Raw genomic sequence first — 25,583 nt, 5'->3', positions numbered from 1 at the left:
CTTGGGGTACTTCAGATAAATATAATGTTTGTTTTAAACCAAAAACTATACAAATCCAATATAAATATACTCAAAAATATAAAATTCTAGTTATATTTCAAGTATTTTAATTCCTCGTTTTATTTAATTAAATATATGTATGGTTTTTTTCCATGACTGTTGTGCGCCTTGACAACGACTGAGCATTTTTTTAGTGGGTTCTAAGGACGGTCTAAGCTACCCAAATCATTGCAGCACAGGCGAAAGTTCATCAGAAAAAACCCCTTCATAGAACAACTTTTTGGTAATTGTTTAACACTATCGAAAAAGCGTATGGGACAGACCAAATGATTCATATTTTGTAGTTATTGCCATGAACTCTGTGTGAAGTAAAACAAAAACTCCATGTGGTATCGATTAAATAATTTTTGTTGACTTTATTATTGTTTTCATATATGTATGTAATGTAATTGCTGTTGATTTTACTCATATTCTAACCCAAATCAGCTAAACAAAGGTCGGGCGCCCGATCGAAGGATCCCGGCTAAGCAAGATATAAGTTTAAGTACTTAACACAGAAGCGATTTGTTTGTTTGGTTGTTTTTTGCATGTATTTTCCATGTTTTATAGTTATTGCATGTATAGTTTATACGAATATTTAAATCATTTAAATCCAAATACCATAATCATAGAGAAGAGATGTCAGAAAATTGTATTTTACCACAAGCAAATGTCGCGCGGAATACCAGTGTCGTTTTATACATTAGTTTCTGATTTAAGTTTACGTTGAAAAAGAAAAACCCAGGGGAGAAATGTACAATAGAAATATAGTTACAACTTAGGATAATTTTAAGAACTAATTTACTATACTAAATGTAACCAAAGAAACGAAAGTCGCGTAACAACAAGTAAGCTACTAAGTAAATTCGTTAAATATTAAGTTAATAGGGAACGGAAAACTAAACTAAAACAAGCTACAGACTCTTTCTTGTATGCCTCCTTTGATTTGGTTTATTTTTATTCGCTGTGGCTGTGGCTGCTGCTTTCTGAGGTGCGGTGCGGCGTGAGGTTATAAATTTGTCATCAAAACGTTAGCCAAGTCTATAAAACCTTGCAAAAGCATTTGTCCAATTCCTTTGTATAAGCATACTACATATTTGTAGGGTTATAAGGGGGTCATATATATGTTCCGGGGGGCGGGGATCAGTTTATAACGATTGCGTGACTTGCGGAGCAAATATATATGGCAACATTTTGTGCGCACATTGACACAATTTGAAAAACGAAGTAGTTATAGGTTGACTTTATATCTAAGCGGCAACAGAAGTTCGTGAGTAGCACGGATAAGCTGTCCGTCCGTTTGTCCGTCCGTTACCAGGTCCTGGACTCTGCTCAGGGCGTTGGCTCGCGATAGAACCCGCGCAGCAGTTTGCTGATGAATCAAAAACGTTAGCTGCGGCCGGTGGTCGCTGCAGGAGGTGCCAGTTCCACCGGAACAGGCGCCACACCCACAGACGACTCTGTGCTGGACTGGTGCTGGACACCGCCAAGAGGAATGGCTCTCATGTGGTGCACAGGACGTATCGACTTGAGCTGGGTTGTGCCCTTGAATCGCACATTTACATCGCCGCCCACCATGCTCAGCGGGTGCATGGCCTGCTCCTCCTCCTGCTGTGGCATTGCCGCAATGCTTGTTGCGGGAGGCACCTGCTCCATCGGTCCTGGCGCCGGTGCAGTGGTAATGGCAACGACGCTGCTGCCGTACGTCTGACGAGTCGCTAACGGGGACAGCGCTGGCGGCGTGGTCTTGTAGCCCATGCGGCTGAAAATACTCCCACCGCTGCTGTTACTCGCTGTGCTGGGCGGACTGAGGGGCGTGCCCACGCCAGAGTCCACCTCCAGGGGACTCTTGATATTGGCGACGAACTTGTCCACATGCTCCGGCAGCTTCAGCTCGTCCAGCTTTGTTTGCATGACGGTCCGTGCACTGGCATTGTCCAGCAGCCGATTGGGCCGCGAGGGAGGCGTAGGAGCGGGCGCAACGGCGACAGCGACCGTGGGTACCGGCTCACCGGCTGGGCCATTGCTGGATTGACCATTCATGCGGTGCAGCTGCTGCTGCTGCTGACGCAGCTGCTCAAAAAAAGGTGTCTTCTCCTTCTTCAGTTTTTGTGGCGAACCATGTTCGTCTCTTTCGGTCAGCTCTTCGAGCACCTTGAGTTGAAACCCCAAGTGACTGTTCACAGAGATGGATTTGCCGATCTTGCGGTCAGCAAAGATTGGGCGGCGGCGCTGTCGTTCCAGATCATCCAGCTGCTGGAGCATGCGTCTGACTTCATTGGGCAGCTCCAGATCGGGATTGTGCTCCACCAGTTGGCCGACGTAGCGGCCCAGCGTCTGTATGGTCAGCTCCAGCGACTGCACTTGCGACTGCAGCGAAGATATCTGAGATTGCTGGGAGGAACGCGTAGTCTCCAGCTGAGCAATCGAGGATTGAGCAAACTGCAAAAGAAATTAGGTCAGTGGATGCCTCCATAAGCTATAGGGATTGGGTGTGAAGCGAACCTGCAGCTGCTGCTCCAGATGCTGATTCTGCGTCTTTTCTCTGTTCAGCATCTCCAGGTGATGGTTGGTGGTGGTGATCTCCTCCTGCAGAACGTTGTACTCCACATTGTACTCGGCCAGCTGCTTGCCAATGTCCATCGAGAAGGCCAGCTTCATGATTTTCTCCATGCAGTTGGGCTCTATTTTGGGCACCACCGTCTTCAGGTAGTCCATGATCTCCTCGAAGTTATCCTTGGCCAGCAGCTGCTGCTTGTGCACGGACAGCAGCGCAATGGAAAACTTGAAGATCACGTCGGAGGACTCCAGGAAAATCAGATCGAAGACACGAGCCACAAAGCCCAGGGGGAACTGGGAGCTGAACACGGTGAGGATCCAGGGAGCCGCGTAGAGCGTGGGCGAGACATCGTTCTGATCCAGCCAGACGTACAGATCGGGCAGATGATCCTTGACCAGGCGCGAGAGCTGGTACAGCTGCAGCTGGAATTTCTTCATGTCTGGCAGGTATTTGGTGCGCATGTTGCGGCGGAACATCAAATGCTTCAACAGCTGAAAGGCGTTGGCCTCGTCGCACTGCAAAACAAATCGAAAACCACATTAGGGCACAGAGTATTAAAGAGAGATTCGAACAATCCAAGCCTACGTGCAACAGCAGAACGCCACAGATGAAGCCGAGACCCTGGCAGTAGCCCAGCTCCGGGTCGAGTATGGAGTAGGCCTTCAGCAGATTGAACAGCGAGAGTTGTCCCAGGCCCAGGGGATCTTTGTAGAACTGATGGTTGGGAAACGTCCTGCCCAGGTCTATGAAGATCGCATGCTGATGCTCGGTGAGTTGCTTCAGCAGCGTGTGGTACGGCGTATTGAAGTTGGGGAATCGCTTGGTGTCCACCGGCGCCGTGTTCATGGAATGCTGCTCCGCCAGGAAGGTCCACACATCGCCGCGCTTCGAACGGGGAACTCCCGTGCGTATGGCATGGCCCAGCACCTTGGGATCCTTCTTGTTGCCGATCTGCGTGGAGTTTCGCTCGATGATCTGCTCCCAGCGCTCGATCAGCTGCTTGTCGCACGGCACTATCTCCTCGTAGTCCAGCTTGATGCGCTTCAGCTCGTTCTCGTTCTGCCTCAGCTGCAGCATGGCATTCTCCGTCTCCATGCGATTCAGCATGATCGTCTGCCTTATAGCCGTGCGCCACAGCTCGCGCAGCTCGGCCGCATCGCGCTTGCCCCTCTTCACAGCTGCAAATCGGATAAAGGAATCATTCATCTCAGTCGTAGCTCAAACGAATGAAGGGGACAACTTACGCTTGCGCATGGGCGACAGGAATTCAGTGGGCACCTCGCTGTCCAAACCCTTGGATGGGGTCACCACGCTGTTGAGTATGGCCTGCCTCCACGAGCCCTGATGTGTCTCCGCCTCCTTGGGGCTGTTGCCCACCTTGATGAAGCTGCGCGGGGATTAAATTAGAGGCCATCAAAAGGTGGATCTTTAGCGATTGACTCTACTCACATGTCCATCATGGGGCTCTTGAGCTGTTCGGCGGTGGGCTTGTTGCTGGGACTCGCTCCCACGGTGTTCGAGCGAGAGCGGAAGCCCTCCGGAGGCGACTCGGTGCCAAGGGGTTCCGCCGAGCCCTCCCTTATGTCGCGCAGATTGTGTGGCGGCACGGCAATGTCGTCCTTGGAGGGTTTGCGCTTCAAGAGATTATCGAATGAGTTGGTCAGCGAGCGCTTGGCCTTCATGAAGATGGTGCTGCCACCGAGATATTGGTTGAGGAACTCCGAGCGGTTCTCTGCGGTGTCGTGCACATGTCGCTGCTGCCTGGACTCGCAGTGGGCGCGCAGTAGCATCATGAGGAACTGATTCTGCTCGGCCACCGGGGAGTTGGTCTTCTCGGAGCCACAAAACTTTGCCCACACAATCTCCTGCTCGTCGTCGCTGAGGGTCTCGATTCGACGCAGGATCAGGGCCTGGGTCTTCTTCTCGGACAGTCCCTCGACGTCCGTGCAGAGCTTGTGGTACCACAGCATGGGGCAATGCTCGCAGCTGAAGATCTGCGTCTCCTGCTTTTTCTTCTGCTCCGCACAAGTGTCGAAGGCCTGGGCGATGGCTGCCACAATGTCGTCGCACACGTGCTCCGACTGGCACTTGAACACGTACCCGATGTAGCCCTCATTGTTCAGCTCGCGGCAAATGATACCGAAGTGATCCAGCGACTTCTGGCCGTGCACACAGCTGGCCACGTCCTTGAAGTCCTTGTAGAGCAGCACCTGCTTGCGGTCCGGCGAGATCAGCCGCAGGTCGCAGCGTCCCACCAGGAACACCATCGTGCGGTTCTGTTCCACGTACGGCGGTATGCAGCCCTGCGAGGCGGAGCGATCCCTCTGCTTGGGTATGCTGCAATGGGCAGGGTCAAAATGGTGTCAATGAGGTCTGTGTGGAATCACTAGGAATCACTAGCTGCTACCTGTGAGGGTGTGCATGTGCATTCTGTGGCGTCATGCGTTAAAGAAAGAGGCAATGGGTGCTGCAGGGCAAGCGAAACAAAACGATAAACGAAAAAGGAAAGAGGAAAGAGGAACCAACAAGTCGAATTAAATATATGTATTTTCGGTGGCCCTCATAGCCCAAAGTATTAAAATATATTTATTTATTATAAAAACAGCTATTTTCAATAGCCAAAAAATAGGCCTTATGGGCGGTGCTTCTGTTCGTGCATCATTCATTTGTCGCGTCATGGACATTTCATGCATTTTGTTTTTGAATTTAATTTCTCTTTGGATACTTTTCTCTTGTGCGTAGTCTAGGTACTCAGTCTGAGTTTTCTTCAACTCCAATTGCTGCTCTAAGGGTTGTGAAAGGCCACCGAATACGTACAATTGATAAACGAAAAAGCGAATCAAACTATGCAAAATCATGCGTCGGGTGGATTGCGGACTACTGGGTGGCCACTTACTTCTCCAGCGCATAATTGGGATGCAGCTGACTGGGGCCAGCAGCGGCAGCTGTCGAAGCAGAGCCACTCCCACTGGCTGATGCCGTGCCCTGCTCCCTGGGCGGCGTGGGCTGCTTGTTAACAATGACATTTGGCGCTTCCAGCTGGCCATCCTCGGTTTGGCTTTGTTGTTAAGTTAGGCAATACGAAGAAGTTGTGGGCGAAATGTCAGGGGAAAAGTACTCGAGGCTGCTCTGGGGACTACTTACTGTTCCTTTTGGCCCAGTTCTATCTGGCTCTGGCCGCGCAGCAGTGGGCGCTTCTCGGGCGACTTGTTCTCCTTGTTCTCCTCGAGGGGACGTGGTGCGGCACCCTCCTCGGCACCCGTTAGCTGCAGCTGCACTTGGGGCCTTCCCGGGGGCTCTTGCTCTTCCTCTGGCTGCTGTTGCTGAGGCTGCTCCTGCTCCTCATCCTCCTCCTTGAGGTCGTGACTCTTGAGACTGCTGACGCTCTTGGCCTCGATGCCCACACCTCCCTCGCTGCTGAGCGACATCTTGCGGTTCTGCAGGAGACGCAGGCGCTGCGCGTCGTACGCCTTGAACTTGGGCAGGGCGTCGTCAATGAACGAGTTGGGCACCCGCTTCTGGGACACTCGAATCTTTCCCACGTACATCACCTCGAAGAAGTGCGTGTGGTTCGGCGAGATGTCCGCGAGCAGGGAGAGGTTGCTCTGGGCCGAGGTGGATGTGGGAATGTTCACCGTGCCGGAGGAGTTGCTCAGGCCGTGAGTGTACGACTTGGAGGCCTTCATCTTGGAGCTGATCGGATTGGGACTCGCATCGTGCTGGGCCTGACGCATGGCCTCGCTCATCTTCAGATTCGTCGCAGGTGTCGCATGAATCCCGTTCAGGGCCCCATTCGATGCGCTGTGTCCCCCTGCTCCTGCACCGCCAGCGCCGCCAATCAACGTCTGCGGTATGCTGCCCACAGAGCCGCCCAGCGTGTGGGCCGGATCCCGCATCTGGTGCATCAGCTCGGCCATCTACAAACGGAATGGGAGAACTCGTGAGTCACTCAATTAAGGGCTGTCTTAGGGATTGGAATTAGTATTGGAATTTGGCTTAGGATGGGAACAGTTTCCACGTGCTGTCAGTACAAGAACAAAGAATCATTTCCTTACACAGTTTTATGGATGATTTGATGGATTTCGTTGACTCCTACTCCCCTACTTGATATCGCTTACAATTTGGGCGGATCGAATTCCTTGACATTTTAAGTGCTGTTCCTGCCATAACCTGAACCAATGAATAACCCATTAAACCTTTTGGGACTTGGTCTTGGACTATTGCTGAAGCTTCTACAATTCCTTCCGTAGCTCAGAGAGAAAAAATCACAAAAGAGATTGTACGAGAATGCAAAAACAAAATGCATGTCGTGTGCATGACGAATCATGATTCTCTTCCGAAGTCCGGCCTACTGCTCTATCCATTCATGGACATCTGATTAAGGCTGGGCGAACCTTTCTTAAGAATGGGCTCCCATCTTCCGTGACTCAGTGATCATGTTCACTGCTCATGGCGCCGACATCGCGTCTGCCCTGCTCTGGTGGTGCCCTCCCCCATAATGACTGTAGCCCCCTCACCGCATTGCAGTTGGATGCATCAGCTGCTGCCGGCGTGATGCTGATGAGGCACTCGTTGGGTCCTCTCGCTGGTGTTCATTCAGAGAGCGGTGAAGCCTGCGCCTGCTGCTGCCCCCTTGCCCCTATTTTGGGTTCATTGAAAAGCTGCCAAAAATGTTTGCAGCGGCTGCCAGCAAGTTAAAAGTCCAATGCCATCCCCACACTCGGGGCATGCAGCTGCCTGTCAGATGCGTTTCGTATATGTATACACATATGTACATACATACATACACACAACTAATTGTAATTTATCAGCAATTTTAAGGCACAAATTTAAGCAAACCAACGAAATAGTTATCTTCCCAAATTGATTTCAATTTGAGTTCTTCTCTTTTTTGGGGCTACGAGGAAGAGATTCCTTGATCAGCCGTTCGCCGAGTGATCGTGACGTCATGGGTGTACCAAAATTGACCAAAAGACACATGTGTACATTGTACATATATCTAAGCGTATAGTTGTATATACCCTAAATAAATATATAAACATTATATATAGCTATTTCGATTTCTGTGGCACGCTTGACAACGCGTGTTTCCCCAAAGTGTGCGCCAGTAAATCTCTTTTTGATTATTTTATTATTATTTTTGTTTACGAAAACAAGCACACCACATACACATGTAAACATATACATATGTATATGTACATATGTACATAAATAATGCAGAAACGCTCACAGGAATCCAATTCAACGTCACGTTCGCGTCGCGTTTCACTCGCTGCCTTTGTATTTTTGCTCGTTTTACGTGTTTGCAACATTTTCTTTTTATTATTGCAAAACTTTTTCTGCTTTTTTTCCATCAAAACATTCATATTAAATGCCGAATCAACAGCAGTCAACCTATACGAAACAAAAAAGAACAGACAAACCCGCCGCCCCGACAAACCTCAATGTCAGCCAACAAATTCAAATTCAAATTCAAATTACAGGCGATTTACAGGCGATTTGCACGCGCTTACATACTCGCTTACATATAATCTCCCGCGATTTTATGACATATTTGCGCCGCCCGTCCCCCCCACTTTTTTGCGTTTCAAGTACGGACTACAAAAAAGTTTAAGCCCCGAAACCAGGAAATGCAACTAAAAGAGCGAAGGCAGTTAACGACTGCACTAAGATGACCGGCACATGCCCTATACACGATATGAATTAGCTGGAAAGCAATCAAATACAATCTTATATTTATTGATGAAGATTTGTAAGGAGGGGAACATGCAGAACTTTTGTGTAAATATATTGCTACGACATCCCAGAGGGGCTTAAAATATAGTAATGTAAAGATCGCTGGGTGCAAAGTGGAAAGATATCTTAATGAAAAACAAATTAAACTTATATTTGCTTGAAACATTTGCGTAGATTCGGATAAGTCGGATTAGCTTCCACATATAGTATTCCAATATAATCAAAAAGGAAACAAACGTGAGATTATTACCTATAATTTACTACTTTTATATTCATTTTGTCGATATTGACAATATGCGGAAATACTGATACTCTCATGCAAAGCTACCTAACGTACAGTAGTCCTACGGAGCTAACCTTAGACCTAACAAAATGTATGAGATTAAGCAAATTATACCATTAGAGTTCAGCAAGCGACTACAACGGACAATTGGCTTGTGTGAGTCTCTCGTTCAGCTTGAAGCACATATTAGCCAGGCCAGTGGATGCCACACTGCCCGGAATGCTGATGATGCCCCGCTCCCTTCCTTTACAAATACAATATACATATGAACATATGTAAGTATGCATCTGATTTGATGTAACAGAATCTACAGAATAAAATGTTTCGTGTCAGCATTTTCATGTCATACTTTTTGCCGCTTAAGCTGGACGCGTCTGCTGTTATCGCAGCTCGTTTGCTTTGCCGTTTTACGGTGTTTTTTTTTGCAATTGGAAAACTGTAATGCCCGGGTGTCTGGTGAATAGTAAAACCTGGTATCGGGCCTTGCATTTTAAAGAGTTTCAGCAGCTGGCCTCCCTGGAGCGGAGCTCGTTGAACCCATCGACAGACCCACACCCAGTACCAGTACCAACCCAGAGAACCATTCAATTTGACGACAATGGGGCAGCAGCATCACTGCAAGTGTGAGAGCAAACCTCTAACGAGCTTGTTTACATTCGATATAGACTCGTTTTAAGGTCAAGAATTTATGCAATGCGTTGCGTTTCCTTGCCAATTTGTGCAGCTGCCGGGTTCGATCTGTTCCGGCCCATTTAAACAAACAAAACAACATTCTGCTCCCGAGTGTTACGAGTGTTACGAGCACTCGTTTTATGTGTTTATCCATTTGCAGAACAAATGCAGGAATACAATATTTTTTCATTTTAATACGACTTTTGGTATATGCCATTTCGATTTCCACGAAGAACCTTGCACTGAATGTTGGACTTTGTGCAGTACTCGTAGGTAAAAGCTAATGTGACGCCAGCGCTTAGCTTGAATTATAGATTTCTATGAGACTACGATAATATTTCCTTGCCCGGCAATTTGTGACCGGTTTCTCAACCGGCAGAATACAAATCAAATACTAGAGGCCGGGCCGGGCTCTGCAATAAACAATATTTCAGATGCTGCTACGTCAATAGCAAGTAATTAAGCATTTCAAATCACATTTTCCGGTCTCCAAGCAAGCCACTTGAAGCTGTTGCAACTCCTTAACTTGCACACAAAAATAAAACACCAGGGGCAGGAATTGTTGAGCAACTTCTGAGGCCCTTCAAAAGGGGAAAGTCAAGTCAGCGCAAAAAGTTAAAGCACTTTTTCCTTTCCCAATTGTGACGCTCTTTCAGACACCGGGGAGAGGCCACCACAGACGCCATGGCCATGGTCAAGAGGAAAGTTTTTCTGGCGCCTATGGCTGCTTAAAGTTATTCCCTGACCCTTCGGACACTTGGCACGCGCGAGCAATTTAATTTGTTCAGAGAAGTTGAGAACGAAGGATGGATGGATGGATGAATGGATGGAAAATGCAGAGAAACACTTTATATGGTAATGCCCAAGATGGGAATATTCAAGGCATTTGCATTGGAATTGTCTCTCCTCTTAAATTTCAATAAAATCCATTATAGGTGGAGAGAAACGATTTCTACATGGTGTCATAGAAACGATGCCATGGCAGGGCGGAGGACCGCCTCAAGGGTAAATCAATTAAAAATAAAAACAAGTGGGAGTCAGGGTTGGGTAAGAGATAGAGAGAGACCTCGAGCGGTGGCTGGAGCGGCAGTTAGCTTTTAGCTTGGCCTAAACGCTGCAATTAGTTGGGAACAAAAGAACAAAGCATTCAAATCACGGCGGTGCATGCATAACAAAGCCATTGCATAAGACGGCACAAAGACACAGAGAGGCAAACAACAACAACAACAGGCATGCAGCACGGGCAACCGAATTGAAATCAATTGAACGGATTGAACCCGCTCTGTATCCAAATTTGTACGTACGGCCCGGCTCTTGTTGAGCACCGAAGCATCGCTGACCGAGGTTGTCAGGATGGTGTCCCGGTGGAACGGCACAGTGAACATATTGCAGCTGGCTGATCCTTCGGCGTGGCTGGCTTCCGTTCCTACTTACACTTGCAAATTCTAGCAGCAGCCTTATGCTATCACAGATTATAGTTTTAGCGTGTTTTCTCTCTTTTTCTAGGTCAAAGTTTGAATTTTTATATCAATGTCGCAAGATTTCCATGATAAAATTCAACTCGTTTTCTTTTTCTGATTCACAGAAGTTCTTTAAGTTATGAAACTATTGCGGAAGAATTAAAAAATTAGTAATTGTTGATTTGTTGTAATTATTTATGCTGATTTATTTGATTGACTCTTAATTTACACAACAATTAAGTTTTATTCACTTTTGATTTACTTTTTATATCGAGAACTTATTATAGTCCACTTTTACGCATTAAATTTGGATGATGAAAATTATTAACACCATTTTTTGTTTTTATTTGACAAATATTTTCTTTTATGGGCAGATAACTATTTTTTTCTCTCACACTTTTGTCAATTGGGCTTTTTATATCCAAATGTTGATTGTTATTTTTTGAAGTTGTTGTTTTATTATCAGCAAATTCAATTTAATTATCACATTATACACTCATACTCGTATTTATCTCACACACCCCCCATTTCAGTGATCCAAATACTACGCGAATATCGACTTGGGACGTGTATCCGCATATACCGGACCTTACACGATGCCCATTTACTTTGAAATGACCATCAAGGCCCGTGACAAGTGCGAACCGTGTGTGTTTCGATGGCCAACAGATTTCCGCGACTAACGAAAGTATTTTCGAATTTCGAACAAACAGTCGCGGCGCAACGGATCAGCTGTTGGAGCGAGAGAGAGAGGGAGATCGGGAGATCGGGAGACTGAAAGAGCGGGATATCGAGAGGGACTGAAGGGTCAAAGTACTGTCTGCTGCGCTTGGCTGCCCGATAAATCATTATAATTACAGAAAGGTTCCCAAGCTGCACTTGTCTGTAGTGTAACCAATTTGCGAACGAGAACCTACCGCCTCAGGGGAGTACCGGCCTCAAGTACCGATAATAACACATACGATACAATACAATACAATACAATGTCAGTGTGTATTTATAACTGTACAGATATACGAATACATATAAGTATGTGTGTACATATGTAGTTTGGGCATTTGTTTATCCATCTATCTTCTATCTCTATGTACATGTCTTGCGCCCCTGCTAATTGTCGCGTTAATTGACTTTGCTTTGGGTCCGAATTGATTTCGATGTCGAGATGTTTGCGAAAGGCACTTTACGGACAGCCGCTATACTCGTACAATATTCGGGCACAATGAAAGCCTATTCAGATTGAGTGTCTCTGCTCTGGGACTCTGGGCGAACCATTCCCAAGTGAACTTGATGCAAGGTCGAAGGTTTACCTTAACCATTTCATTATCATGCATCCGATCCAGCTGCGACTCCACGAGCAGAAAGTATCTCAATTGATTTGTTTATCTTCTAGTGGCATTTCAATTGAGCGAAAAATATGAAACTTGTGGATATGTCAAGGCAGACCGAAATGTTTATGTAAATATGTATATGTACATACATATGTACATATATACATATGTATATGTACGTATTTTTGTTTTGGCTCTTTATTTCGTTGGCGTGTTTCAGTGCGCGATTTATTTTTATTTTCTATACGTTCTGTTTTCGAGTTTTTATTTGCTAATCACTTTTTTACACTTTGTGTTTGAAGTTTTGTGCACCCCACGCTAAAATCAAGTTGATATTTTTTGTGTGTTCGTTCCAGCCGAACAATGGTAATGCTTTTAGCCCGGTTTGTGCTCAGTAACTCGTATTTATTTATTTACTATATGTTTGTTATAAGTATTTCCATATCAGCTTTTTACTTTCTGCCAGCACTTTCGTTTGGGGGTAGCTCTCGCCGCCTTCGAAGCGGAGCGCACACGCGGTTCGATTGCCGTCAGACAACTGAGGGCAGCAGCGGCAGATCCCCAGCCAAGCAACGCGACAGCCGCAGACATGGGAGGCACAGAAAAAGCAACAGCAAAAACTGAACGAATAAAGCGACCTGCGCATGCGAAATCGAAGAAGCCTCTTCAGCTACACAAGTGAGAGCAACAGAGAGCGACAAAGAGTAGAGAAATGCAGAGATATTTCAAGAGAAAGGGAGACAACGCTGCGAATACTTGATGCGTGGTTAATAAAAACATAAATTATAACCGTTCCACCGTTAGCAGACATCCACCACCTGCCATTTGCCCATGGAAACGGCAATCAGCGGACACATCATCGTTTTTCGGTTGATCTAATCCATGGAAGAACCGTTCAATGCAATAAATAAATATTATCTACTCTTCTGGCTACAAGGATTCTAAATAGATAATGGGGAGAGAGCAATATTTTATCTATATGTGTACGGTCGAGCTGCAATAAGCAGAAACTATCAGTTCTTCCCCATAAATGGCAGCGGAAATCGAATATTCAGTTATCCAAGTGCTTATTCAGATGCATTCAAACATCTTTCAGTGGCAAAAAGTTGACAAAGTTCATCTTTTCAGTCGTTTGCTACCCAAGTGAACGAATAAACTGAAATTGAACAAGAAAGTGGCTCCAAAATCAATCAAAAAGCCAGGCACACAGTCAAACTACGAGCCACAGAGCGGAAAAGACCGAATATAATCGAATCATAGTTCAAGTTTTAGATACTTTTTCGTTTCTAAATGGACGAAAAATTCAATTTGTTTGCCAAGTTCCTCCTCACTGGGGCGATTCGACGAGCGGAGGAACATTTTGCATGCAAAACGAGGAAATGAAAGTGAGAGGCAATTATTGTGTATAGAGTAGTCCCCTTCCCACCTCCCCTACCTTTCTATGTCTACCTTCCGACCCCTTGTATATTATACAAGTTTCAAAGAGTTTCTTTGTGCCACGAAAATGTCACGAAAAATATGCAAAGAACTTTACGGCGTGTACGGGATATGGTATACTCGTAACTCTACCAACAAATGAAGGTCTGAGTCCTTTTTTGTGTGTAATGGCATTGCCAGGCAGTCTCCCAGTCTGTTGACAGGACGGGACACAGGTTGCAAACATAATCGAGCCCAACGCGCAACAGAGGGGGCCATTTGCTGATGGGTGGCCCAAAGTTTAAACAGGCGAATGGCAGCTCTGCGTCATGCGTCATTTAGCAACAGCAAAGGACACGGCACGGATACCGAACCACCTGCTAATGATGCACAAGGACAGGCCACAGCAAACACAGAACAGAACAGAGCAGAACATTGGCCAGGCGATGGGCAGAGCCCTCAAATATTTATGAGCTTATGATGTGGTTAAAGTGCCGCAGTTGCTTCGGTGCCCCAACAGCATGCAAACGCTTATCAGACTCCCTCTGCCTGCAATTAGCTTTCAGCATTTTCTGCAAGCACTTTCCTAATGGTTACCCCTAACTCACCGCCTAATGGCATAAATTATTGCCTCGCTTGTTAAAGTGTGTGCAGCAGGGACAACTAGGCATTTATGTTGAGGGCTGCTCTGCCATTGATACGCCTTATTGAACCCAGTTTAAGTTAAAGCAATGACCCAGATATCTCAAATCAAAGCAGCTGAAACTTTCAGGCAGCAGACACAGAACGAGGCCAAACTCTGCACCCGCCGCGAAACGTTGCAATCAACAATCACATCCATGCCAAAACACAGGTCAACTAACGTGGCTAAGGGGGAAATCTGACATGGCTTAAAACGCTTTTGACATGCAATGAGCCAACAACAGGAGCAGCGCACACACAGCACATGCAACATCCTTTGGAAATTACGCTTAAATGAGGTGAAAAAGCGTTCAATGAAAATACAAAAAACTCGAGCTATGATTGTTTGCCAAACAACTCAGGCTCTTGCAACAAAATATGTTGCACGTATTTATGTGCATAGTATACCTATGAATCCTAAAAGTATGCACTCAAAAATGCTTTGCTCTAGCATTAACAGTGCTCGAAACAACAGGCCAGCTTGGTTTGATCTTTTTTTGTTCATTTTGGCCATTATTAAGATCCGATCGCTACGTAATTCTATGGGAAATACTTTCAATTGGCTCTTACAAACATTTACATGAATTTTAAATACATATTTAACAATCATATGTACATACCCAATACATAAATTGAGTGCCTCAATGTACAATGCATAAAAAAAACAAAAATCGTAACTTCATCCTTCCATGCGTTGCAAATTTATCGATTTCCATAACAGTTTCACAGTTTGCTTATTTTGTAATAGTTTCCCTTTCCAATTACGAACTAAATTCTATCAAAATTCAGAAAATTTAATTTTTCACCCCATTATGCCACAACGAGAGGGCGTTACCGAACTCGAGCTGCAGAGCCAGCGCATGAATTTGTTTTTGGTCTGTTCATCCGAAATTAGAATTTTGCGTGTAATTTGGTTTTTGGGGGAAGGTCGGTTGGGGTCCAGCCATGGTTTAGTAGAATGGCCTTGGGACTGGGAGTGGTTCCATAGCTCCTGATGCCAGGGGCTGAGCTGTTGCCACTGCCGAAAAGACCCAAATCGGTTGATTCTGCTCTTGCGCCGCGAACTGTTTTAATTAGAAATGCAAGCGGAAGTCAATTTATGGCGTGCTGTGTGCCCACCACTATACTTTCGCTCAGGGGAAGGTTGAGACGTCTAAATAAAACACGCTCCTGGGGGTTTCGTGATATAGAAAAAGGGTCATAGAGTTATTGGTTATCACAATGTTTGGTTTTTGCTTGAGAGCAATGTTCTGGTGGGAGCCCGCCTCTCCATTTGCATGTTTATAGCTGAGGTATTTGCCAGAAATATTGTAAAATGTTTCTATTTCAATTTCTGGTTTCTCAGCTTGAACTTTTTGATAGTTTATGGAATGAGAGTATCTATTAATTGGTCTACCACTAGAACCAGTGCTTTACGCATTGCGAAATTGTTTCGAACCACAGAATATGTTCTGTTCTACATATGTTCATCTCCTCTTTCCGCCAAAAATATATTATTATATTTGAAAAAATATAAATAAATATTTTAAAATATATTTAACATCCCTAGAAGTCAGTTCATTAAATAGAATAATCTCTGGATGTAAAACTTCTTACTTGGTTACCTTGTTATATGGAAATCTTATTTCTCTGTTACCTTCACTACCTCTCAGAGACGAACTGCAACTGAGAATGGACAATGGCAATAGACATTTACCTCTGGTAGTTTCTGCAACCAGAAATCGTCGCTCATTAAGCATCCCGAGCCATTGTTCCACCAACAAAGCCACAAAACCTTTAGAGCTTTAGAGCTCTTCCTCGCCCATTCTGTGCAATTTAATCCAAGTAATTTTCATGGAAAACCATTGTGGGATGAAACTTTTGCAAACATTTCCATTTGAGAGCATTTCAAAAGGCCACAAACTGTCCACACATGCATTCCACATGGTTCCGACATACAGACAACAGACACACAACTGACACAATGTCGGCCCAGGCTGTCGACAACTTTTCCCATCCGTCATCCGGTTTTCATCTGGCTTTCCTCGGGCTTTGAGTGAGAGCTGAACTTACCTCCTCGATGGTTTCGCACTCAAACAGATAGATGTGCAGAAGCGGATCCTTGGGATCCTTCAGCAAGTAGACCAGTCCTGTGATGGGTCCTTGAAATTCCATGAAATTCTGCGGCTGCTCCGCCGCTCCACTCCCATCAGCAGCCGCTGCCGCCGCCGCCGCCGCCGCCTGCTGCTGCTGCTGATAAGCGGAAGCCGCGCTGGACGAGAGCGAGCCGTAGGATGTGGATGCGGTTAGGGTGTGCCGCAGTCCGTTTGCGGCCAGCGAGCTGCTGCCGCCACCAGGCATTGTGGAGGCGGCGGCGCACGAGGAGCCACTGCCTGCTGACTGGCCAGCGTTAGATTTGAGCTGCAGAAATCCATTGCCGATGCTCTTGGCCTGCGGCTTGTGTATGATGCGGCACATGCCCACGATGTGCTTCAGGGGATGGCTGAACTGCAGCTCAAAGTCCGAGTTGTATGACTCAAGTATCCCATTCTCAATGCCCACCGATAGCTGCAACAAAAAACAAAGAGATTCAGATATAAATAAAACCGATCATAGAACATAATAATTCTTGTGAAGGAGCTACGTTTCAAGTGGAAGGTAATCAGTGATTCGAAATGTAATTCCATCATTACAGAGATCCAAACTAAACCCATTTTTCCTTCATTTTGGCAGAGCAGCAACTAGAGAGATTAACCACGTTATGGCATCGTTTGTTAGACAGTTTCCACTAGGCGGAGCAGATTAACAGTATTAAATTCGTTTTAATCAGTTTACATACTTGCCTGCACAAGTAGAAAGGAGAAAAAAGAGAGGCAGCAATGACAATGTGACATGCCTGACAACATGGCAACATGGCAACATGGCGGCTGCTCCATTTCCGGCAGTGTCCTCCGCATCCGCCTCCACCTCATCAACCGCTGCTCAGCCGTTCTCTTTTTTTCTGGTTTTATTTTCGTTTCACTTTTTCATTTTGTTCTTGGCCCCTTTTTATGCTAACAACAACGAATACCAGAGAGCCTGGTGGCCAGGGAGTGTCAACAACTATGAGGGCGAGGGTGAGGTTGGGAAATTGGGTTGACTGCTTTGGGTCTAGTAGCAAGGAGCATGGGTTGGGGCGGGGTAAGGTGTGCCGTTGTTGTGGCGGCGTTACCAACTACAGGCGTCAGAAAAACAGGTCGTTATGTTTTTCAGCCCCATTGGGGGGATCTTTGCACGAGTATTGTGGAACACGCAGTGGGAACGAACAGTGGCTGGCAGGCAGGGGCTTTTCCTTTAGTTTTCCGTTCTCAAAGGTTTTAAATGTAGGAAAATGTAAAAATAAAACTTATTGTTATGGCAATTTGGTTCATGGTGTGTTTTCAAACATCCATCTACAATTCACAGAACATCTTTAAATAATATCTCCCATTTCCATAATTAAATATCGAAAAGAATATTCCCTTTCCATGGCAGTCGAACGAGAAGGCGTCTATTGCCACTGGAAGAGCTCTGACAAAGTGAAAACTTTCTCTGCGCAAATTAAATTAAAATCAAAGCGAAGTAAAGTAAAGTGCTGGGGCGGATCCATGGCATCCACGGGGCATTGGGCGTTAACTGGAAAAACTAAATACTAAGAAAAACAGAAAGGAAAACTTTTAACTCAAGCTAAGGCAAAGAGAGAAGGGGAAAATAAAGAACGTGTCATGACTGAGAGATGCCCTTTCACACAGGCATCAGTTGCTTGGGGGTAAGGCAACAATTAAAGGACACCTTGAGTGATGTCAATTCCAAGCTCATGTCCTTCTTTTTAGGGTATAGCCTTAGAAATTGCTGCTGCGGGAGCACGACTAATGACTGGCTGCTTCTTGGCAACCTGGTAATCATTAGGGCCGCAACTGTCTTGCCTTGGGCGCAGTCCCCAGATTCGTTTCTCCGTTTGGCATTTAATTAAAATTTGGCAAATGTCTGACACACATATGGCAGCACTTAAGAGGTAGCCACGACCGTGACAATCTATTTTAATTAATTTTTGTACTACACTTGACGAAGGAGCGATTTGTGCTGTCCCTTGCAGAAAACTCAGTCACTCTGCCGCTGTGGCTGATAAGGGGAGCCGAGTGCCTGACAGACAGAACAGGATCCAGGTAAATGACGTATAAAAATAGAATTGAATTGATTTATTTTTGCCTTTCAGCACACATACAAAACAAGATTTGTTCTTGTTCTTATTTGCAATTTGCAATAGAGCTAGAAATATAGAGGATTATGTATTTTGCATTCTCTGTCTCTCTCCAGTGACATTCATTTCATTAGAAGACCATTATAAACAATATAATAGAAATTGTGACGCACGCTGCTTATACGTAACATGTTTTGTTCTGTTTTAGCCCCTTAGAACAATGGACGGCTTGACCTCTTTAAACTTCCTCCCTCGCACCACCACCTTACTCTGCCTGTCTCCCGCTATCCATGGCTAATTGGAGGAAAAAAATGTCACGTTTGTGCATGTCATTACACGAGTTTGTAGAAAGATGTGCACGATTTGCCTTAGAGATGGACGCAGGTCGGAGCTTCAGTCACGAGTATTTGCAAGTGTACAAAAAAAATACATTAGTACCTGCGAGATTTTATTTAAATAAATTTATTTATAGATAATACTAAATCACTGCAGACTGGGAAGTGTTAAAACATTAATTCTTGAATGTCATAATCATAAAGAGTACAATAGAAACAAGATCCCGTGACTGACTCTCACGATCGCTCAACACGAGTCCATCTCTAGTAATCTTTGCACCTCGCTCTCTCGTAGCTTCGTAGATATTGCTGTCCAGCTCGCACGCGCATCCACTTCGCCGTGAAGTGCCGTTAAAAGCAATGTCAGAAACAGCTGTGGAGAGAAATTACTGCTGCAGTTGTTGCTTTTCCCTTTGCTGTTGCTGTCATTAGAATGACGCTGACGTTGCCGTGGACTTCGCTGCCAGCGCCAAGCGTCGCGTGCTATCGGCCAGTGATTTATACATTTTAACCATTTTTTCCTTGCTTTTCCATGCGGCAGTAGACGCCGGCTGGCGCTGTGGTTGTTGCTCAATAAATTGTCCACAATTGCTCTTTGCATTGTTCGTTGTTGCTGGCACACTGTAGCCATATAATTTGCATTAACTGCATTTGCGTTGCTGCTTCTGCGGCCACTGCTAACGCCTTAATAACGAGTTGCACGCCTGAAATACTACAGCCAAGGGGTCAGGTATGGAGACCTTGTCTCTGCCTTCCACGAAAGACCAAGAACTATAATCCCTATAGGGATATAGATATAGAAAGGAGTTGACTTTGAGTTGATTTTTCCATGTTGACAGTTGAAATCGAGCATCGAGAATTGTAAAACACAGTCAGAGGCAGTCTTAGCAGTCGACTCAAGCCAATAATACTTTAGGCATCCGATAAACAAATAAAACAAATAACATATCAAAGTATGTCGCAGATGGATGACCAGAGCCGGCTGATGGCCGAGTTCTCCAGCCAGTCCAGCGTGGGTCCGGCGGCACGAATAGTCAAGCAGCAGGACGTGGACCTGTGGCAGGTCTCGGAGGCATACCATGAACTGATTGCGTACATCAACACCGTGAGCACAACCATTCAGGGCTTGAGGCTGAATGGCAACTACCCCGTCAGCCCGGCCATCACGCGGCTGGCGGGCATCTTCGACCAGCTGGAGGTCATGGTCCACGCCAATCCCCCCATTTTGGTGGACAACGCCGCATCCTTCGCCAGCTCCATCGAGCAGGGGAACAAATCCTACCGCCGCTGGTCCCGCAGCATGCTCCGGAACATCTACCAGATGGTGGAGAACGCGTTGCCCGCCAGCAAGTGCTTCCACGTGAACGAACTGGGCGAATACCTGTCCGGCTCGTTTGGCAACGCGACCAGAATCGAGTACGGCACCGGCCATGAGCTGAGCTTCCTCTTTTTCCTGTGCTCCCTCTTCCGGGCGCAGATCCTGCAAGAGGACGATGTAGCCGCCTCGGCTTTGGTCATCTTCGCTCGCTACCTCAAATTCGTGCGACGTCTGCAGGTGATCTACACCATGGAGCCGGCGGGAAACCACGGAGCCTACTCCCTGGACACCTTCCAGTTCGTGCCGTTCCTCTGGGGCGTGGCCCAGCTGAGCCACGAGGCTCCCTTCTCGCCACGCCAAATGCTCAACGCGGACGTGGTGTCGCGCTACAGGTCGGAGTATCTGCTGATCGGCTGCGTCGGCCACGTCTCGGACACCAAGATGGGCCCCTTCGCCATGCACTCCAGCCAGCTGTGGAGTCTGGCCGCCCTCTCCTCCTGGTCGAAGATCCACCGCGGCCTGCTCTTCATGTACATGGACGAGGTGTTGGCGCAGTTCGAGATCATGCAGCTCATCCGCTTCGGCAAGCTGATGCCCTTCAGCGAGGCCCAAAAGGGGCGACAGGTGGAGCAGGCTAAACTGGGTGTCATGTCCCCGCTGAGCCGTCGGCAGCTTGAACTCAAACTCGAGGAGACGGAACAGCGGCAGAAGGACCCAGACGTTGAGCCACAAAAGAAGCCAGCGAAGGCTGTGCAACAGATCGGAGCATGGAGCACGGAGTTTAACGATTCGGAGAGCATTATATCCGCTGGCTCTACCAGCACCAGCCTCACGGATGTCAGTGTCCATCTGCGCTCCCCGTCCAAGGATGATGTTGAGGCTGTTGACAAACAACTGTAGTCTGAAGCAGTTTGTTTTTTTCGCATAAATAAAATTGAGTTGCAGGCTGTGGCCGAATTTCTCTTGGGCTGCAAGTCGGGGGAAAACAAGAATCCTTTGCAAAAGCATGTGTCAGGAGAGGAAATGCCTCACATGTCTCCCGTTTGCATCTGCAGCTGGTGACTCGAGTGGCAGCGATGTCAAGAGACCGAGGCAAACACGGTTCCAAAAATCAGCAGACCACAAAACAGAGTCCCATCAAATGCAAAACGTCAGCCAGCCGGAAAGTGGAGTGGGTGGGCGGCAGAGGAGTAGCTGGGAGTATAGCGCATACGCCTCGTGGGCCAGAGCAACACTCGAGCGGCAGCGGCAGTGTGGAAGCCTGACGATGATAAAGTGCGAAAACCATTTATGCCACTGCAGATACCACCAAGAAGGCAGCAGCGAACGGGAGGGGACGAGGCTCAAGTGACTCGGTCAAAAGCGGATTACCAACGGGACTTGAGTGACTTCCCTCCGGAGCGGTTGGCAGGCACCACAAAAGCACCAAAAGTGGCATCAAAGTAAAAGCCAAAGCAAAATAAGAAAATGAAAATGAAACAAGCGGCGTATTGATTTTCTTTGCCTCCCTCTACTCTCTCCTTCCTCTCTACCAGCCCTTGTTGCCACAACTTCCTCGCACTGTGACGTCAATGAATGGAAGCACGCGCCGAGAATGTGTGCAAAAAAACACGGACTTCGACTCGTTTGTGGGCCTTTGCTGAAGGCACCTGAAACCTGGCACCACCACCACCTGAAAGAGTTCCCTGTTTAGAGATGGTCAAAACATACATCGAAGAGTATTAAAGAGATATTCGGATCAATTTAGTGTATAAATACTTAGTTGTTCAAATAAAAGAAGCCGCGTCTAGGGGTCTGAAGATTCATGTACATTTTTCTTTTAACTTTTATTACTACGGAATTGAGTAACGTAAAACCCGTGACTTTCGTTATATGCCTCTGCAGACTTAATGCAATAAAACATTAAACAGCCTTCGTAAAATAATAGTAATATTTCTGTCAATATATTAAATGATTCCTCAGATATACCGGAAGTTCCGTGCACCCAATGTTGTTTGTTTGCTATTATTTAATGTAAGCAAAAGCAAACCATGCCACTCAGGGATCCATCAATCTTTTTAGACTAATTGCCAACCGATAAGAATAAGTTACACCGAAACTACTTACTATGTGGACAAAAAGTAAACCAAAATGTTTATTCAGCAACTTGCACTTCGGCCTTGAATTTTATAGCCTTTGTCCGTTCAAGCGTCACGTCATCGAAGCGAAGCTGACATAAAACTTGCACCGTGGCGGCAGTGGCAGGGGCTTTATTTTCTTTATTTGGTGCGGTGGCTGGGTGCCCCAACCAACCGTCTGTCCGTTCGTCCAAGAAGGCAGCGCTTGTTATAATTTTCATGCGCTATTTAACATAATAAAGCAATAAGCAGCCACACAGAGGAAGAGGAGCATGAGGAGCGTTGGCAAACATTTTTATTTATGCTGTCCCACTCGTCCACACGAGAGAGATTTTTCTCACATTCTCTCTTGATGTCTCTTTCACTCCGGGTGCGTGTTTACTTAGTGTCAATTTGCAGGCAGCACAGATAGAGAGAGAGAGAGAGAGAGAGTCATCAAGAGAGATGAAGAGAGGGCAGAACTAACAACTTTAATAAACAATTGCGTGCAGGCTTTTGTAAATATTTAAACAAGAAAATGCTAAGCGAATTATGGGAGCCTGGTCCCTCAAAAGTGTCAGACTCATGGCATACAAAGTGGCAACGAGACAAGTGGATTACGAGAGCGCGGATTAAGTGTCACTCGGGGCAGAGCTAATGGTTTGTGGAAATTATGTTTCCAGACTGCAAAATGCAGAAAGTCCACGTAATTATAGTTGCAGTACAGAAGACGCTTTCTCTAAGCTAGTATATGGATTTTTCTTTATTTTATTCGATATTTCCGCTCCAGTTTATTATTATTTACCAGAAGCAGTGTGATATCTTTATTAATACTTTCGGTAAAGTCATTTCATAAATAGAACTATTCATTAACTGAACATTTATTTGTTGTTTATTCGGGCTTGAGATATTATTAGCAATTTCCACTCAATATATGTAAATACATATTTAAGCAAAGCCACAGCTTAGTTTTGGATCCTTTGAGTTCCTCGTTTTCCCCTGTAGTCATACCATATTGCAGCACGAGTAATACTCGTAAGAACGTTTTAGCACAACCAAACAAAGGACATTGAATTCCGATTTCCCACAGGATGCTGGCCAACTTAAGCTTAGCCAAGTATATAAACGACACCCTAGCTGTTTTGGTAAGCTTCGGGATGAGGCTTTGTGAAAAAAGCGCTTGTGATGAAGGTTCCTGAAGCCAACAACCAACGACCAATCCCCAAGCCCTCTCAGGGTACATTCAATGAGCATCAACAACAATCGCCAACGGCAGGTGCACTCCCTCCAGTATCCCACGGGGCATGGCCACTGGCACGTAGAAAGGATTCATTTTAATGCTGAATGGGGCGCAGCCCGCAGCCAACATGGACAAAGGAAAGACGTGTATTCACGCAGACTTTTTGCATAGCTTTTCCATGTCTGAGGTACGAATTAGAGCGGGATTACAGTGCGTTTCATAAGCATATTTGAACGCTACAAATTACAAAAACTGTTTGATTTTGAGTCAAAGGAGAATGCCGAATTTAATGGAATTTCCTAGAGAACTTCACTTGCAATTAAATCCTCTAATTTAAACCTAAAACCTCAAATGTTTCCCATCTAATCGGTGTAGTAGGTATCCTCTTGTCGAGCTATCCGCTATACCCATTGTACTTGTCTCTTTAACTGCATATTTATGTAGGACCCAGAGAAGTACTCATATTTGCTGCTGGGCAACCCTCAGGGATGGCACTCACTCACACGCACACTTGATGGCCGGCTAATTGCGGACTTAGCTAAAATTAATTTGAACCTTCTAATAATATTACCCAAAGGGGACAAATGGTTTGTGGGGGGGTGGAAGGTGAGTGCTAGCGAACTTGTTGCCCACATGCCACCCTTCCGCGCAGGTGTTTTTGTTTGTGTGCTTTATTTATATGAATATTGTCACTCCCCAATCAGTTTGTGGACGTCACCAGTCGTCCGTTTCTTCTGTCATCGTTTATCTCGGTTCTATTTTTAGGGATACCCCCAAATAGCGCCCCCCACTGAACGGCGGCTAATGGGTCACCAATCGTAATAATTATCCTTTATGGAGCGAAAAATTATTAATTAAATTTCATTTACTTTTCGCACTGCCACTCTCAGTCTCCTGGCCCATAATTGATTTACTGAGCCGTAATAATTGCAAATTGCTTTTAATTGTTTTCGCCAAAAGGCAGACAAGTGATAGGAGAGGACAATATATAAATATATACACATAAATACATATTTATGTACGACAATGGTAGATATGTATGTACATATTGCGATGGTTTTTGGATTGGATTACACCTTTGGAATGGCAGATGGGGGTCGCAGGCAGAGTTCTTTATAGACAGCAAAGTGAAAATGGAAACAAGCTGAGCAACATTAGATCCTTTTGGAGTTGGCAAAAGAAATTACCAGGAATTAATGAAGTATTCATCATATTTCTTCATTATTTAAGATTGTTAATAGTTCTGGCAAATTCAACTAGAATTATACCTAGAGGTATGCCCTAAGTGTTATTCCCAACAACTCTGAGTGATGATCCGCATAATTCTCGGACTAATTGATTTGCCATTTTGTTACAATCCACAAAATAACTATTTTATGTGTAATTCGTGGAGTCAAATGAGTCTACTCAAACGCTATTTACCTCCCCATTCAGCCATAATTGATTACAATTCTGGTGATACTCTCGCTGTTCCCTCTTCAAGCAATCAGACTCACCTTTGTGTGACTCTCCGTGGAACGTATGTCGTTGATTGTCCAGGGCAGCATGGAGGCGGAGTAGCGCGGATCGACGGATGCACTGCCGCGATAAGTGAGCGACACGAGACGCGTTTTCATCTTGCTCTGCTTCTTTGGTATCCTTTGGCTCGAAATCAAACTGAGTTACGTATTTTTATTGCACTTTGTTTACTGACGCCGCACGATAAATTGTTGAAATTGTAGGCCAAATCGAGTTGCGGACCATTTAGTTATGTATTTTGCATTTTATTTGCTGTGCAAATGGCTTTTTAATTGTTTTTTGTTAGCGTGTGCAGGCTGCAGGCTGCATGGCGGAGGGAGCAGAGTTGGAATCAATATTTAATGGACACGTAGTGGGAGGCAGAGAGGGACGCTATAGGGGCATGGGAGTTTGCTGATGGAATGCGGAGTTCGTGTCCTGAATGAGTCACCCGGGGGTAGGGTCCTAGGGGGGTGGAGTGCTGTGCAGGGTTCGCGGACAACAGCCACCTGACTGCGCCACTTGTGTGTGACCGATGCGAAACGAGATATGTGGGGGTATGTGCTGATGTCCTGGGAAACATCAGAGGGGAGCAGCGAAACTTACTATCAGTATTGATTTTTTTTTCTGCCATTCGCCGTCTTTGTTTTCCCATATTCATGCACACACACATTTACACAGGGACAGAGGCAGTGGCAGAAGAGCAGCACTAAATGGATGATAG

The 25,583-nt window shown here is 45.8% G+C and overlaps 2 protein-coding genes across 5 annotated transcripts; one reads left to right on the top strand and one right to left on the bottom strand.

Annotated features, from left to right (window-relative positions):
• Window positions 1-388: 388 nt before the first annotated feature.
• LOC117899520 (TBC1 domain family member 4) lies at window positions 389-25,183 on the bottom strand. Of its 4 annotated transcripts, XM_034809572.1 has the most exons (9): window positions 24,859-25,183; window positions 16,228-16,722; window positions 5,744-6,516; window positions 5,496-5,657; window positions 4,049-4,936; window positions 3,844-3,986; window positions 3,185-3,777; window positions 2,545-3,114; window positions 389-2,481 (listed from the first exon to the last, which is right to left on the bottom strand). In XM_034809572.1, exons 1-9 carry the CDS (start codon window positions 24,976-24,978, stop codon window positions 1,429-1,431), a joined length of 4,797 nt encoding a protein of 1,598 aa, XP_034665463.1. In that variant the 5' UTR covers window positions 24,979-25,183; the 3' UTR covers window positions 389-1,428. The 4 variants fall into 4 exon arrangements, with proteins under 4 accessions (XP_034665463.1, XP_034665464.1, XP_034665465.1 ...); XM_034809573.1 differs by lacking the exon at window positions 5,496-5,657 and having other exon boundaries at window positions 24,859-25,177; XM_034809574.1 differs by lacking the exons at window positions 16,228-16,722; window positions 24,859-25,183 and adding an exon at window positions 10,595-10,867.
• Window positions 19,643-20,964, top strand: LOC117899522 (serine/threonine-protein phosphatase 2A activator). The gene has a single exon (XM_034809580.1). It carries the CDS (start codon window positions 19,664-19,666, stop codon window positions 20,924-20,926), a length of 1,263 nt encoding a protein of 420 aa, XP_034665471.1. The 5' UTR covers window positions 19,643-19,663; the 3' UTR covers window positions 20,927-20,964.
• Window positions 25,184-25,583: the final 400 nt, after the last annotated feature.

The sequence above is a fragment of the Drosophila subobscura genome, chromosome O, assembly GCF_008121235.1.
Source record: "Drosophila subobscura isolate 14011-0131.10 chromosome O, UCBerk_Dsub_1.0, whole genome shotgun sequence".
Lineage (NCBI taxonomy): Eukaryota > Metazoa > Arthropoda > Insecta > Diptera > Drosophilidae > Drosophila > Drosophila subobscura.
This window is presented reverse-complemented; position numbering and strand designations above follow the sequence as displayed.